The 15,299-nt window shown below is 50.4% G+C and overlaps 3 protein-coding genes across 3 annotated transcripts in view; 2 read left to right on the forward strand and 1 right to left on the reverse strand.

Moving 5' to 3' along the window:
* The first annotated feature begins 333 nt into the window (after positions 1 to 333).
* Positions 334 to 5,326, forward strand: nthl1 (nth-like DNA glycosylase 1). Its single transcript, XM_062447954.1, is given in 7 exon segments — positions 334 to 1,116; positions 1,367 to 1,641; positions 1,915 to 2,013; positions 2,015 to 2,086; positions 3,428 to 3,587; positions 4,076 to 4,181; positions 4,863 to 5,326. Coding segments are annotated over 7 exon segments (1,266 nt in total). The 5' UTR covers positions 334 to 866; the 3' UTR covers positions 5,167 to 5,326.
* Positions 5,327 to 5,747: 421 nt separating this feature from the next.
* On the forward strand, positions 5,748 to 10,939 carry LOC134009202 (Na(+)/H(+) exchange regulatory cofactor NHE-RF2-like). The gene is made up of 6 exons (XM_062448928.1): positions 5,748 to 6,604; positions 7,104 to 7,317; positions 8,367 to 8,632; positions 9,971 to 10,124; positions 10,437 to 10,642; positions 10,764 to 10,939. Exons 1-6 carry the CDS (start codon positions 6,398 to 6,400, stop codon positions 10,929 to 10,931), a joined length of 1,215 nt encoding a protein of 404 aa, XP_062304912.1. The 5' UTR covers positions 5,748 to 6,397; the 3' UTR covers positions 10,932 to 10,939.
* A 1,874-nt stretch (positions 10,940 to 12,813) lies between these two features.
* Positions 12,814 to 15,299, reverse strand: part of tnpo2b (transportin 2b) — a 13,664-nt gene continuing 11,178 nt past the window's right edge. The window contains exons 21-25 of the mRNA XM_062448226.1: positions 15,131 to 15,209; positions 14,904 to 15,003; positions 14,677 to 14,751; positions 14,410 to 14,562; positions 12,814 to 14,223 (exon numbers count right to left, since the gene is read on the reverse strand). Coding sequence (XP_062304210.1) covers positions 14,455 to 14,562; positions 14,677 to 14,751; positions 14,904 to 15,003; positions 15,131 to 15,209 — 362 coding nt within the window. The 3' untranslated portion in view covers positions 12,814 to 14,223; positions 14,410 to 14,454. The remainder of the gene's footprint in view (positions 14,224 to 14,409; positions 14,563 to 14,676; positions 14,752 to 14,903; positions 15,004 to 15,130; positions 15,210 to 15,299) is intronic.

Below are 15,299 nucleotides of genomic sequence, written 5' to 3' on the forward strand. Positions count from 1 at the left end.
TTTCCCCCCCCCCAGAGGGAAGAGATAGCAATGTTGCAAGAAGAATGCCGTAAGACGTGCTATTTTCTCGGTGAGAATGAGTGATCCGCGTGAACAATGACTGGTCTGTTTTTGGGGACTGCAATAACAACCCGCATGAACAACAACGGGGGGAAGGGGGGGCAATCGAGAAGTAGCAAGAAAAAATATTTGAGCAGCTGAAAAACAAGACGACGAGACCTCAGGAGTTGCCAACAGGCGCTTGTTAAAGAAAGAGAGAGAGAGAGAGAGAGAGAGAGAGAGAGAGAGAGAGAGAGAGAGAGAGAGAGAGAGAGAGAGAGAGAGAGAGAGAGAGAGATAATGAGAGAGAATGAGCCTGCTGATAATTTTGCCCTACTAGCTACATGTCTGGTTACGTGTTTTGGCTTCATCCAGCTCTCTCTCACCTCTTAAAAATGGCTTTTCGGCGTCATTCAATAGCAGCCAACGTCGGGAGCCGTCTCTAGAGCGATCGACGCCTGTGCATTAATCATTTTCTGTATTTACCACTCACAATTAGCTTGTACAAGTACCTCTGGCTCCCATGTTCCCAACCGGATAATGACCTGACAGGCACTTCCTACAAAAACACAGGCGCGCAAGTGCTCACGGTAAATGTAGTTTTACTGGCAAGCAAAAAGAGATGACAGGCTCGATTGGTTCACCCTACTATCTTTTAATGTTATCTTCTTACGAAGTGACAGTCAATCGATCGGCGAGAGTAATCCAAGTTATGATTTACACCATCCGTTCTTAGCAAAGGGTAAATAGTAGAAAATAGTAGCAAGTCCGTTTTTTTGCAACCGCTACATAACTAGCTAACTAGTGCCAGTAACTCAAACTAGCTAATGCTGTTGCTAGCCTCTACTCGACTCACCTGCACGAGGACTGCATTCCAGCATTGCAAAATGACTTCTCCGTATTTCTCTCTCAGCAACAACGGTATTGAGACTCGTAGTGGAAACAACACCGTACACAGTCTGAAGTCGAGAATGGCTCAGCGCAAGGGAGAGGTGACGAAGAACAGTTGCTCAACGGTGCACGTGAAGCAGGAGGAGGAGGGGGAGGAGGGCATTTCAATGCTGTCCCAGTCGACAGGTAAACTCAAATAAATAACTGAAACTCGCGAAGGGCTTGTACTTTAATTCATTAACACATTTTTTTTGAACAACTTCTTTGACCTGCACACGGCGGTTGGCATTTGGCAACCAACCATTAAAGTGCAATAATATCACCTTCTGCACCATCCCATTTTCATGTCTCTCTCACTCTCTTTCTCTCTCTTTCTTATCTCATTCTCTCTTCATCTCTCTCTCTTCGTCTCTCTCTCTCGTTTCTCCCTCAACAGGTGAGGCGTCCAGGTTAACCATCATCCCTCCCACCCCTGACACGGCCATGCCCCTGTTGCCCCCGTTGCCCCCGGCGCCAGCCCGTCCCTGCAGGATCAGGAAGAGGCATGTGAAGGTGGAGTATGAGGAAGGGGCGGGGCCTGCGACGGAGCGCTGGGAGCCAGCTGATTGGAGGAGCCAGCTGAGGAACGTCAGGGAGATGAGGAAGGAGAATGACGCTCCCGTGGACAAGATGGGGGCGGAGCAATGCTACGACGAGCACGCCCCTGCTGAGGTGGGTAGCAAACCCCTCTCTCTCTCTACTCTCTCCTTCTATTCTCTCTCTACCCCTCTCTCTCTACTGTCTCTCTCTACCCCTTCCCTCTACCTCTCTATCTACACCTCTCCCTCTACTCCTTTCTCTTCCTCCCTCTACTCCTCTCTCTCTCCACACTACGCCTCTCTCCCTCTACCCCTCTCTCTACCACTCTCTCTCCCTCTACCCCTCCCTCTACTCCTCTCTCTCTCCCACACTACCTCTCTCTCTCCCTGTATCCCGCCTCCCCAGGTGAGGCGTTTCCAGGTGCTGGTGTCCCTCATGCTGTCCAGCCAGACCAGGGACGGAGTGACAGCGGGGGCCATGCGGAGGCTGAGGGCTCATGGTCTGCACGCCTGCCCGCCTGCTGACCACCGACGACCACACCCTGGGGGAGCTCATCTACCCTGTGGGCTTCTGGAGGGTATGTAGGGGGTAACATGTCTTCTGGAGGGTATGTAGGGGGTAACATGTCTTCTGGAGGGTATGTAGGGGGTAACATGTCTTCTGGAGGGTATGTAGGGGGTAACATGTCTTCTGGAGGGTCTGTAGGGGGTAACATGTCTTCTGGAGGGTCTGTAGGGGGTAACATGTCTTCTGGAGGGTATGTAGGGGGTAACATGTCTTCTGGAGGGTCTGTAGGGGGTAACATGTCTTCTGGAGGGTCTGTAGGGGGTAACATGTCTTCTGGAGGGTATGTAGGGGGTAACATGTCTTCTGGAGGGTCTGTAGGGGGTAACATGTCTTCTGGAGGGTCTGTAGGGGGTAACATGTCTTCTGGAGGGTCTGTAGGGGGTAACATGTCTTCTGGAGGGTATGTAGGGGGTAACATGTCTTCTGGAGGGTATGTAGGGGGTAACATGTCTTCTGGAGGGTATGTAGGGGGTAACATGTCTTCTGGAGGGTATGTAGGGGGTAACATGTCTTCTGGAGGGTATGTAGGGGGTAACATGTCTTCTGGAGGGTCTGTAGGGGGTAACATGTCTTCTGGAGGGTCTGTAGGGGGTAACATGTCTTCTGGAGGGTATGTAGGGGGTAACATGTCTTCTGGAGGGTCTGTAGGGGGTAACATGTCTTCTGGAGGGTCTGTAGGGGGTAACATGTCTTCTGGAGGGTATGTAGGGGGTAACATGTCTTCTGGAGGGTATGTAGGGGGTAACATGTCTTCTGGAGGGTCTGTAGGGGGTAACATGTCTTCTGGAGGGTCTGTAGGGGGTAACATGTCTTCTGGAGGGTCTGTAGGGGGTAACATGTCTTCTGGAGGGTATGTAGGGGGTAACATGTCTTCTGGAGGGTATGTAGGGGGTAACATGTCTTCTGGAGGGTATGTAGAGGGTAACATGTCTTCTGGAGGGTATGTAGGGGGTAACATGTCTTCTGGAGGGTATGTAGGGGGTAACATGTCTTCTGGAGGGTATGTAGGGGGTAACATGTCTTCTGGAGGGTCTGTAGGGGGTAACATGTCTTCTGGAGGGTATGTAGGGGGTAACATGTCTTCTGGAGGGTATGTAGGGGGTAACATGTCTTCTGGAGGGTATGTAGGGGGTAACATGTCTTCTGGAGGGTCTGTAGAGGGTAACATGTCTTCTGGAGGGTATGTAGGGGGTAACATGTCTTCTGGAGGGTATGTAGGGGGTAACATGTCTTCTGGAGGGTATGTAGGGGGTAACATGTCTTCTGGAGGGCATGTAAGGGGGGTAACATCTGTTCTGGAGGGTATGTGGGGGCGGGGGGTAACATCTAGCCTGTGGTCTTTCCACCCCAGACCAAGGTGCGCTACCTGAAGCAGACAGCAGCTCTGCTGCAGCAGCAGTTCGGGGGGGACATCCCCTCCTCCGTGGAGGGTCTGGTGAGCCTGACAGGGGTGGGGCCCAAGATGGCTCACCTGGCCATGCACATCGCGTGGGGACAGGTCACTGGCATCGGTACGCCCGGTTCACTCTCTCTCACCCTCTCTCTCTCTTACTCTCTCACCCTCACTCTCTCTCACCCTCTCTCTCTCTTACTCTCTCACCCTCTCTCTCTCTCACCCTCTCTCTCTCTTACTCTCTCACCCTCTCTCTCTCTCACCCTCTCTCTCTCTTACTCTCTCACCCTCACTCTCTCTCACCCTCTCTCTCTCTTACTCTCTCACCCTCACTCTCTCTCACCCTCTCTCTCTCTTACTCTCTCACCCTCACTCTCTCTCACCCTCTCTCTCTCTTACTCTCTCACCCTCACTCTCTCTCACCCTCTCTCTCTCTTACTCTCTCACCCTCACTCTCTCTCACCCTCTCTCTCTCTTACTCTCTCACCCTCACTCTCTCTCACCCTCTCTCTCTCTTACTCTCACCCTCTCCCTCTCTTACTCTCTCAGTCTCCCTCTCCCTCTGAGGTTATGATGTGTGTGTGTGTGTGTGTGTGTGTGTGTGTAGTGTGGACACACACGTGCACCGTATCTCCAACCGTCTGGGCTGGACCAGGAGCCCGACCAGGAACCCAGAGAGCACGCGCAAGGAGCTGGAGGAGTGGTTACCACGGTAACACACACACAAACACACCTCGGTCTGGTCCAGACGATGGGTATATCTCGGTGGTTAGAGCACTTGACTGCAGATCACAGGATCATATCCCCTCTTCCTCCCTCTCCTCTCTCTCCTCCATCCCTCTCTCTCCTCCCTCCCTCTCCTCCATCCCTCTCTCCTCCCTCTCTCCTCCCTCCCTCTCTCTCCTCCCTCCCTCTCTCTCCTCCCTCTCTCTCCTCCCTCCGTCTCCCTCTTTCTCCTCCCTCTCTCTCCTCCATCCCTCTCTCTCCTCCATCCCTCTCTCTCCTCCCCTCTCTCTCTCTCCTCCCTCCCTCTCTCTCCTCCCTCCCTCTCTCTCCTCCCTCTCTCTCCTCCATCCCTCTCTCTCCTCCATCCCTCTCTCTCCTCCATCCCTCCCTCTCTCTCCTCCCTCCCTCTCTCCTCCCACCCTGCCTCTCTCTCCTCCCTCCCTCTCTCTCCTCCCTCCCTCCCTCTCTCTCCTCCCTCTCTCTCTCTCCTCCCTCCCTCCTCTCTCTCCTCCGTCCCTCTCTCTCCTCCCTCCCTCTCTCTCTCTCCTCCCTCTCTCTCTCTCCTTCCTCTCTCTCTCTCCTCCCTCCCTCCCTCCCTCTCTCTCCTCCCTCTCTCTCCTCCCTCTCTCTCCATCCATCCATCCCCCCCTCTCCCCCCCCCCTCCAGAGAGCTGTGGAGTGAGATCAACCTGCTGCTGGTGGGTCTGGGCCAGCAGGTGTGTCTACCTGTGGGCCCGCTCTGCTCCCTCTGCCTCAACCAGCACAGCTGCCCCTCCGCCCACCAGGCCTCCCCAGCCAAGAGGCCCAAAGCTGGGCCGCCCGGATCACCCAGCCTCCCAGGACCCTCCACGTCCTCCAGGGTGAAGCTGGAACCCAAACAGGAAGGGGAGGGGCCGGGCTCGAACTTCATCGACACACCCGCTTTCACCCGTGCCCGTATAAGGAAGGGCACAGGTGGAAGTGGGCTTTGATTGGACAACGGGTGGCACCGTTCAAGGAGAATTTGAAATGTCGTGAAAAAACTGTAATGTACCTGATAGGTACCTGTAAACTGTAAGGTTGTGTTTTGTACTGTGAATACACGTTTTCTACTAAATAAAATATCCCAATGTTTACTTGCCGGAAAATGAATTGAGTTATATTGTTCATTGTTTGTCCGTCTGCAGTGTGAAGTACACACTACCAGCCACCAGGGGTCAGGATTGAGCCGTAGATTTGTCTGAAGTTGAAACTAATGATTCGTGAACTTAGTTACAGTTATTTCTAATTGGGCAACAGGAATGTTCATGATGAATAGAGACGATTTTACTCAATGTCAAATCAACACTACAGGTGTTAAATTAACAATCGTTTTAACAAAGTTCCCGAATCAATAGTTTGAGGCAGAAATTGCTGTGTATTTGAGAAGCGTGGTAGCCTTATAAAACGCCGTTATGAAACGGGGTGTTCTTATCTAGACTGCAGTTACACGCTATCTGTCTCATCTGATCTTAGCTCGCGCTCTTGCCGGTCCGAAAAGGAGGAGGAAAAGTTCCTTGTGTAACACGGTTGCGTGCATGGCCAACTGCGTTCCCGTGCCGTAACTGCGGTAAATATAGCATCATGTGTTGGTTGGATTCGCTTTGTCGGTGCTTGGAGTCATTTGCCATTGACGGCGAGAGTTTGCTTACCGGAAGATGATAATAATTGCGGGTGTGTGTGTGGCAGAGATGTAGTGGGTGGAGTCGCGAGACTGACCGGTGAGGGACGGGCTGGGACGTAAGAGCACCTGTTGCTATTTTGGTGCTCTTAAAAAAAACGCACACACCCACACACACACACACACACACTGATCTGAAAGACGGACTGTAAAGCGCGTGTCTAATCTCTGATCTTCTCCAGAGGAACAGTATAGAACCGAAGCATTACGCGCGTGGTATCAACAGTCTTACTTTTTTTTAAACTTTTTTTTGTGTTTCAGATATCCTATCATTCGGATTTTGTTTATTTGACCTGAACTGCCTGGATTATGTGACCGTGGCGTCTGAGGGTATCATGCTACACGATGTAGGCCTTTTGGCGGCCACAATGTGCGATCCTGGACTAGGATTAAATCAGGTGTGGTAGTTAGCTACCTCTCTGGAGCTAAACTCTTTCCCCAGCTCACCTCGAGAGAAAACCAAAACCGACTCTAGACGTTTCCCCCCCCCCGGGAGTGCTAGGATGGATAGCGAAATGAGACCGAGGCTTTGTTTTCTAACGAAAGGAGCGCGCGGGTATGGGTTTCACCTCCACGGGGAACGGAATAAAGGCGGTCAGTTCATACGGAAAGTGGAACCCGGTTCTTCGGCCGATTTATCTGGGCTGCTCGCTGGGGACCGGGTGGTTGAGGTGAACGGGGAGAACGTGGAGCACGAGACGCACCACCACGTGAGCTCATTACAAAACAGCCCCTATGTGTGTGTGTGTGTGAGAGAGAGAGAGAGAGAGAGAGAGAGAGAGAGAGAGAGTGTGGTGTGAGCAAGAGCAAAAGAAGGAGAAAGAGAAGGTGAGGGAGGAGTGTGCGAGAGAGAACCTGTCTAGCATCTCCTGAATGGATGGAGAGAGACGGAGAGAGAGATAAGGAGAGAGTGGGGGGAGAGACATAGAAAGTGGGTGAGAGAGCGAGAGAGACATAGAGAGTGGGTGAGAGAGAGAGAGAGAGACATATAGAGTGTGTGAGAGAGAGCGAGAGAGAGAGATAACTGTTGTGGCCTTGGGGAAAGCATTAAACCAGGTCAGGACTTCCTGTGTCCTATGAATCAATAGGCTGCATTGTTATTCTATATGGGTGTTAAAGGAACAGTTTACTCAAATATCACCTCTCTCTCTCTCACACACACACACACACTCCGCCCCTCACCCCCCCCCCCCCCCCCCCCCCCCTCAGGTGGTATCCTGTATCCGTGTGCAGGAACACAGGGTGAGGCTCCTGGTGGTGGACCGCATCACGGAGGACTTCCTGTCCTCCCACGGCCTGCCCTGCTCCGAGGCGCTGGCCGTGCACCTGGGCACCCTCTCCCCTCGCACCTCCCCCCCGCCCCCCCCCCGCACACCCCCCGCCGCACCCCACGACGGCGCCCGACCCCGCCTCGGACGCAGAGGTGAGATCAGTCACACACACACGCATACACACACATGCTTTTGTTGTGTATTTGTCTGGCACACACACACCAACCCCCACAGTGGGAACACACACTCCTGTGACATCACCAGAGTCTTAAAGAGAGATCAGGGTTAGACAGAAGCTTAAGATAGCAATCACACACACAAAATCTCATTTGGGTCTGCGGTATTTATGAACCTATCAGCACCAGGACAGCATGCGTGTGTGTGTGTTGACAGAGTTGTTGACCATCTCTGCTATGGAAACAGTTTATTTCTGAGCTGCCGTCAGGTCATCATGGAGAAGATGAACTAGTTCTGATTCTGGAACTGGCCCCATCCTCTTTCATCCCTCCCTTCTTCCCTCCCTCCCTCCCTCCTTCCCTCCTTCCCTCACTCCCTCCCCCTCCCTCTTTACCTCTCCTCTCTCTCTTCCCTCTCCCTCATTTTTTCATTCCCCCTACATTGCCCTTCAGGGGAGTGTTCTAGATCTAGACATGGCTGGTTACCATAACGATATGGTTATACACACATACACATTTACAACACGTGCAAGAATGTGTGTTTGAAAGTTAATTGATGTAAAAAATGACGTGTTTGTTTTGCTGTGTGTGGTCTATCTGTCCAGTATACAGTGAAAGTCTTGATGTCTATCAAAGGGTGACTTAGCTTGACTCTAATCCAGCTTTAGCTCTGCTCTAGTCCCAACGCTAGCCTGACTTCAAACCCACATTAATCCCCTGGTTAGTACCCAGCCTAAGGGTTTAATCCAGCAGATACTGACCCACTCACATACTGAATACCTGGCTGAGCAGGGGGCCAGAGTAGAGGAGAGCAGAGTAGAGTAGAGCAGAGTAGAGTAGAGCAGAGCAGAGCAGAGTAGAGTAGAGCAGAGTAGAGCAGAGTAGACCAGAGGAAGGGAGAGCAGAATAGAGCAGAGTAGTGCAGAGTAGAGCAGAGCAGACCAGAGTAGAGGAAAGCAGAGCAAAGAGTTTATGGAAGTAAGGTGTATGCGTATGTAGGAAGGTGTAGGACGATGTCGTGAAAGGCTGCTTCTTCACCTCGTTTCACTTCCTGTCTTTCTCCAACGTTAACTTCCTCATTGTTTCACAGTCAAGGCTGGAGTTGTCGGGGTTACCGACGACGACGAAGACGGAACTCGTCCCCCGGTTGTGTCACCTGGTGAAAGGGGTTCTGGGATACGGCTTCAACCTGCACAGCGACAAGACCCGGCATGGCCAGTTCATCAGGTCCATTGACCCCGACTCACCAGCCCAGCTCGCTGACCTACGACCTCTAGACAGGCTAGTGGAGGTAACACACACACACACAGACTCTCTCACACAAACACATTCACACAAACACACACACAGTCTCTCTCGCCGAAACACTCTTACACATGAGCAGTTGGGCAGGTTGTTGGTGGGGATTGACAAGGCTGTGATTAGATGAGATTAGGCTGGATTATCTGGACGACTGCTGGGGGTGGAGGAGTGAAATATGGAGAGTGAAAGAGAGAAGGAGAGGGGGGAGAGAGAAAGTGAGGTGGTGGAGATGGAGGTTAAAGAGAAAGAAAGTGGAAAGGTGGACAGAGAGAGAATGAAGCAGAGAAGGAGGGAGAGGGAAAGGGGGAGAGAAAGAGGGGGGAGAGAGAAAAGAGAGTTGGGGAGGATTTGGTTGGAATACTCTGGACTAAATATTGAATAATATAAAAGATATATTTAGGGACTGGAGTTGTTAAATATAGAAAGAGAGAGAGGCAACTAAATGTGTCAGTTTCCTGGACTGTACAGTGACCCCCTCCACTGCCCCACCTAGAGCTGCAGTCTGGCGCCCCCCTCTGGACACCTGCTGTAACTGCAGCTGCGACCCCAGCAGAGACAAGGACTAGAGCAGTGGTCTTCAAACCTGGTCCTGAGGGCCCACTGTCCGGCATGTTCTAGATGTTTCCCTGCTCCAACACACCTGGTTGTCTTTGTCTCTGACAGCCTTTCCCTCCTCCCATCTCTCCTCCACCTGCCTCCTCCACCTGCCTCCTCCACCTGCCTCCTCCACCTGCCTCCTCCACCTGCCTCCTCCCATCTCTCCTCCACCTGCCTCCTCCCATCTCTCCTCCACCTGCCTCCTCCACCTGCCTCCTCCATCTGCCTCCTCCCATCTCTCCTCCATCTGCCTCCTCCCATCTCTCCTCCACCTGCCTCCTCCACCTGCCTCCTCCATCTGCCTCCTCCCATCTCTCCTCCATCTGCCTCCTCCCATCTCTCCTCCACCTGCCTCCTCCCATCTCTCCTCCACCTGCCTCCTCCATCTGCCTCCTCCCATCTCTCCTCCATCTGCCTCCTCCCATCTCTCCTCCACCTGCCTCCTCCCATCTCTCCTCCACCTGCCTCCTCCACCTGCCTCCTCCCATCTCTCCTCCACCTGCCTCCTCCATCTGCCTCCTCCCATCTCTCCTCCATCTGCCTCCTCCCATCTCTCCTCCACCTGCCTCCTCCCATCTCTCCTCCACCTGCCTCCTCCACCTGCCTCCTCCCATCTCTCCTCCACCTGCCTCCTCCACCTGCCTCCTCCCATCTCTCCTCCACCTGCCTCCTCCATCTGCCTCCTCCCATCTCTCCTCCACCTGCCTCCCCCCCGCCCCCACCCCCCCAGGTGAACAGGGTGAACATCGAGGGACTGAGACATTCCGAGGTGGTGGCGCTCATAAGGGGCGGGGCCGAGGAGACACGCCTCCTGGTGGTCGACCCGGAAACGGACGAGCTCTTCAAGAGGCTGGGGGTCACGCCCACAGAAAGTCACATCAAAGGTCCCCCCCTCTCTATCTCTCTCTGTCTCTCTCTCTATGTCTCCCTCCCTCTCTCTCTCTCCCTCCCTCTCTCTCTCTCTCCCTATCTCTCTCTCCCTATCTCTATCTCTCTCTCCTATCTTTCTCCAATGCTCTCTGTCTGAATATCTTTTATTCTGTGTATGTTCCTTTATTTACATCTGTCTATCTCCAACTCCCTCCCTGTCTCTCATTTCTCTTTCTCTCTATCTTGCTCTCTTTCTCTCTCCCTCCCATTTTCTTACTCCAGTCTTCTCCTCTCTTGGTTTACCAATCTCCTTCCTGTTCCCCCAGAGGTTTATGTTGATGAGCCAGAGAGCGAAAGCGTCCCGCCCACCCCCCTCCCCTACATGGACCCACCAATCATCAACGTGACCCTGATGGATCCACCAATCACAATCAACTCTCCCAAGTTACGGACCAATGGGAGCTCAGCATCCCAGTCCTCCAGCGGCTCAACCACCCAATCAGAGTTCAGCAGCTCAGATATGAGTATTCAGGTGAGTCGGGAATGTGTGTGAGTGTGTGTATAAATGTGAGTGTGTGTGTGTATATGTGTGTGTGTGTGTATTTGTATGTGTGTATATACGTGTGTGTGTGTGTGTGTGTGTGTGTGTGTAGATCCCAGAGGACGAGGAGCGGTGTGTGTTAGACCACTTCCTGGACAGCGGTCTGCGTTTGAGCCCCACTGCAGCCGAGGCCAAGGAGAAGGCCCGCGCCAAGCGCAGCAAGAAGACAGCGCCCCCTATGGACTGGAGCCAGAAACAGCAGATCTTCAGCAACTTGTGACCTGGGAGGAGAGGGGGGATGTATGGGTGGAGAAGGGAGAGAGGGAGGGAGAGATATCGGGTGGGGAGAGAGAGGGAGACAGATAGAGGGTGAGGGGAGAGAGGGAGGGAGAGATATCGGGTGGGGAGAGAGAGGGAGACAGATAGAGGGTGAGGGGAGAGAGGGAGGGAGAGATATCGGGTGGGGAGAGAGAGGGAGACAGATAGAGGGTGAGGGGAGAGAGGGAGGGAGAGATATCGGGTGGGTGGAGAGAGGGAGACAGATAGAGGGTGAGGGGAGAGAGGGAGAACGGGTGTGGAGGGGAGAGAAAAAAGTGTCAATGTTTCAACACCACATCAATGTCAACAGGAGCAACAATTTCTATGCATTCATGGCCATCTTCTGAACATTGTAACAGTGTTAATCTGCAGTTAACATATTTACATTTAGTCATTTGTACACATATGTACTGTTAAGCTACATGTGTATATTGTCTGTTCAGCATGCATAAACTTTACTGGTCGTTTCAATATTTCCATAGGGTCACTAGCCTCATAGACAAAAATAAAGTCACTCATATCTGTACGGGTCTAGATTTTCTAGATCTAGTCATCACTTTCATGCAGTGTAGAAATAGCAGAAGTTAGACCAGTGCACGTGGTTGAATCACAGTAGATCTAACCAATCCTTTATTTCTTCTAGAATTACTCAATATTTAAGCCTAGCTTAAGAGAAGGTCGTTTGTTAGTACTGTAAAGGCTATAATTTTATTTTCATTGCCGTAGCTTTCATAGACTTGCCAGCTCATATGAGTGCTCTGTATCCGATGTTCTTTCTGTGAAATAAAATAATCGTAATAAATACTTAGCACGATTTATGTGTTTATGTTTGTAATGTAAACAGTCTTGACGCGAAGCGTCTTGGTTTGGATAAAAATAAATAAAAGTTTAGCATGTATCTTTAATAAGTCTAGATTTCAAAATAAAAGTATTCCCTGGATACATAGCGTCTGAGTTGGTTTGAAGAGCAGGCTACGTTAATGATGCCGATGCAGTTCCCCCGTACAACAACCTTATTTTTTCGAATATTTGTTCAACCTTTCAAAACTTTCTGATTTGGTGAGTCCTCATCGAGTAGCCTACACATCAATGATGCAAACCTTTTTTTGTGAACCTTTGCATTTTTTATTCAACCTTTTTGAAAATTAAAAAATTTAAATTAATGCTAAACCATTTTCAACCTTTCCCCAAAAAAATCCACACGCAACACGACACAGAAAAGTTTTTAGTTTTTTTGTAATAGACAAAGTGTGATGGCCAGGAAATGAAAAAGGTGCGTAATGACAATAAATCATTTTGATCATGCCACCAAATACAGATTAAAACTAAAGTAACGAGCCTGGCTTGAAAATGTAAGAAGTAGGACAGATATGTAAGGAGTGAAAGGAAAAAGTTGTCAGAAAAGTAGATTTTTTTGTAATCTTCACTTCACTATTTAAGTAACAAAATATTTGTACAGGTGGGTGATTTGAATCTCTTGATTGAAGGTCAAAAGCTCTAACCACTAAGCCAGTGGTTCTCAATCCTGGTCCTCAGGTACTGAACGTCCTGCATGTTTTAGATGTTTCCCTGCTCCAACACACCTGATTCAAATGAATGGGTCGTTATCTAGTTACGCAGAAGACTTAACGACCCATTCATTTGAATCAGGTGTGTTGGAGCAGGGAAACATCTAGAACATGCAGGACAGGGGGTCCCTGAGGACCAGGGTTGAGATCCACTGCACTAAGCTATGCCCATCCAAAGCGAGATGGTGGTTAGGAAAATAAACACGTTCCATACACAACATAGAGTCTACACTCTCGCTCACCGACAAAATGTGGTCATAGTAAAAGAAAAACAGGTGCTGTTTCACAAAGTGTTTATTGTTTTTATACATTTTAATATTTGCCATTAAATGATGGGATGTTTTGAGACTGGTTATAACTGCCCTGCTTCACACTCCAACGCTGGTGTGGAATATTACAAAATAAACAAATGTGCCAAAAATGTTGCTTAAAATGTAAACAGTATCTATAAATGTTTAATTTATGTCGATAGAAGTTCATCAAGGCGATAGAAACAGACAAAATCTAAACAAAAAAACAAAACAAAGGATCATTATTTTCAAAGATTGTAATAAACACTAATAATAACATTGATGACAAAACTGATCATCGATCACAGATGAATGAGTTCTACTGATATAGGTACAAAATAAAGGCAGGCAGCGAGACACAAGCACACACACGGACACACACACACTGACACACACACACTGACACACACACACACACTCACACAAGCTCACAGTTATATAGGCTTGGAGGATATTAATGTGAATAAAAAATACAGAACACATGACTACAGTACAACAACCCCCCCCCCCCACACACACACACACACACACACACACACACACACACACACACACACACACTAAAGCCGCCCCTGTAGTTTTAAAATGTTGCGGAGGATCACCTCCTTGTCTTTCCTGAACGGAGGCCTTCAGAGATTCACCTGGACACTCACACTAACAGAACCGTGTGTGTGTGTGTGTGTGTGTGTGTGTGTGTGCGCTAGGGTTGTGTACTGAACCAGGCACACATATCCACAGACAGGAGAGATGAGGAGCCGCACACGCCCGCAGTAGCAGACACACGAACAGAGACGATGACATCAGCAGAAAATAAAAGATAGCACTCACAAACACATGTTCCTGTCTATGTGCCCCTGTGTGCCCCTCCCCAAGTTAAATCTTGTTTATCAAACAATGCCACCTACAATTAACGCAAAGTACTGATAACGTGTGTGCGTGATGCGTGTCTGTATATCTGTGCATTCTCAAGTAAAAACAAAAATCTGGCAGCAGTAATTACCTCCCTACCTACCTCCCCCCCCCTCTCCATTTCTCACGCCCTCTCTTCTCCTATCGCTCTGTATAACCCTCTTTCCTTTCCTTCTCTCTATCCAAGTGTCCCATCCTTTCCCACGACTTTCACAGTTCATCTCTCTATCCCTCTAACAGTACCCCTTGTTTAAAAAAATTTTTTTTTACTCCATCTTTCTCTATCCATCCCTATGTTAGTGGTCAGTGTTGGGTCCCGTCTAGTTAAGCTAGAGGTGTCCCTCCCTGCCCCGCCCACCCTCCCTCTATGGACAAACACATAGGCTGTGGGGACTGTCTGTCAGGGGGAGCAGCCAATCGCATCACTTCCCCCACAGATGTGGGCGGTGCTATAGACAGATTGATGACACAGCTCCTACTGGCTCACCTGGAGAGAGGGAGGGAGGGAGGGAGGGAGAGATGGAGGAGAGGGATGGAGAGAGATGGGAGAGAAGGAGGAGAGAGAGAGAGAGAGAACAATTGTAAAGTCTGATCTTTTTCCAGGTAATAAAGTTACTCGTACGGTAATGAGTGTGTGTGTGTGTGTGTGTGTGTGTGTGTGTGTGTGTGTTACCTGCCACCCCGGGGTGTGTGTGTGTGTGTTTGGGGTCGTGGGGGTTTAGACACCATAGCAGGCAGCCAGCCTCTCCTTCAGCTGAGGGGGGAACTGCTCTGAGAACTGCAGCCAGTTCTCCTCCCCCACCTGCTCCTTAAACCCATGGAGGATCTGGAGGGGGGAGGGGGGGAGGAGAGATGGGGGGAGAGGGAAGGAAATATATCATCAAATCACAAATTTAAAAACTTTACACAGAGAACACAATACACACTCATATACACACACACCTTGTAACATGTCTCTGAGGTCATCCTTAGGGCTCACCCACGAGGCCACAGCATCACAGAAAAAGATAAAGTCCTGGATGGGGGGGAGAAAGAAAGAAAGAGATCGATAGTAAGAAAGATAAAGAGTAAGACAGGAACTTGTTTTATCAGACAGAACCACACCCTCCCCAGTATGTCCCCAGCACCGGGTCCACCTGCTGAAGAGACGAATCACACCCCCCTCACCTGGACCACGCCCCCTGGGTTTACACCAATCATCACACAGATCCCGCGGAAGGCGGAATCTTTCTCCTCATTGTCGCGGATGTTTCGTAATGACGTACACCTATCTCACACACAAACACACACACACAGTTAGCTAATATCGGCAAGAACATTCCGTTTGTGTGTATGTAGGAGTGTGTGTGTATGTGCTGTGTGTGTACCTCTGTGTGTGTTTGTGTGTGTCTCACCATGGTCTGATGAACTGTTGCAGCAGGGGGGCCACTTCCTGTGGACACACGTACCCCAGCCGACCAATCGTAATGGCTGCAGGGGGGGGGGGGGGGTGGAGTCAGTCAAGTGTCAATAACAACAAAGTAACCCTGAACTGCCTCTGTGTGAGTTTTGTGTACCTGTGTG

The sequence above is a fragment of the Osmerus eperlanus genome, chromosome 22 (genome assembly GCF_963692335.1).
Source record: "Osmerus eperlanus chromosome 22, fOsmEpe2.1, whole genome shotgun sequence".
In the NCBI taxonomy this organism is placed as follows: Eukaryota; Metazoa; Chordata; class Actinopteri; order Osmeriformes; family Osmeridae; genus Osmerus; species Osmerus eperlanus.

What these genes read in the sequence shown, in the direction of transcription:
- LOC134009202 (XM_062448928.1), top strand. Translation starts at nt 6,398, where the DNA reads ATGGATAGCGAAATGAGACCGAGGCTTTGTTTTCTAACGAAAGGAGCG. An exon ending in CTCTAGACAGGCTAGTGGAG is followed by an intron (nt 8,633 to 9,970) that starts GTAACACACACA and finishes CCACCCCCCCAG; the next exon opens with GTGAACAGGGTGAACATCGA. An exon ending in CACAGAAAGTCACATCAAAG is followed by an intron (nt 10,125 to 10,436) that starts GTCCCCCCCTCT and finishes CTGTTCCCCCAG; the next exon opens with AGGTTTATGTTGATGAGCCA.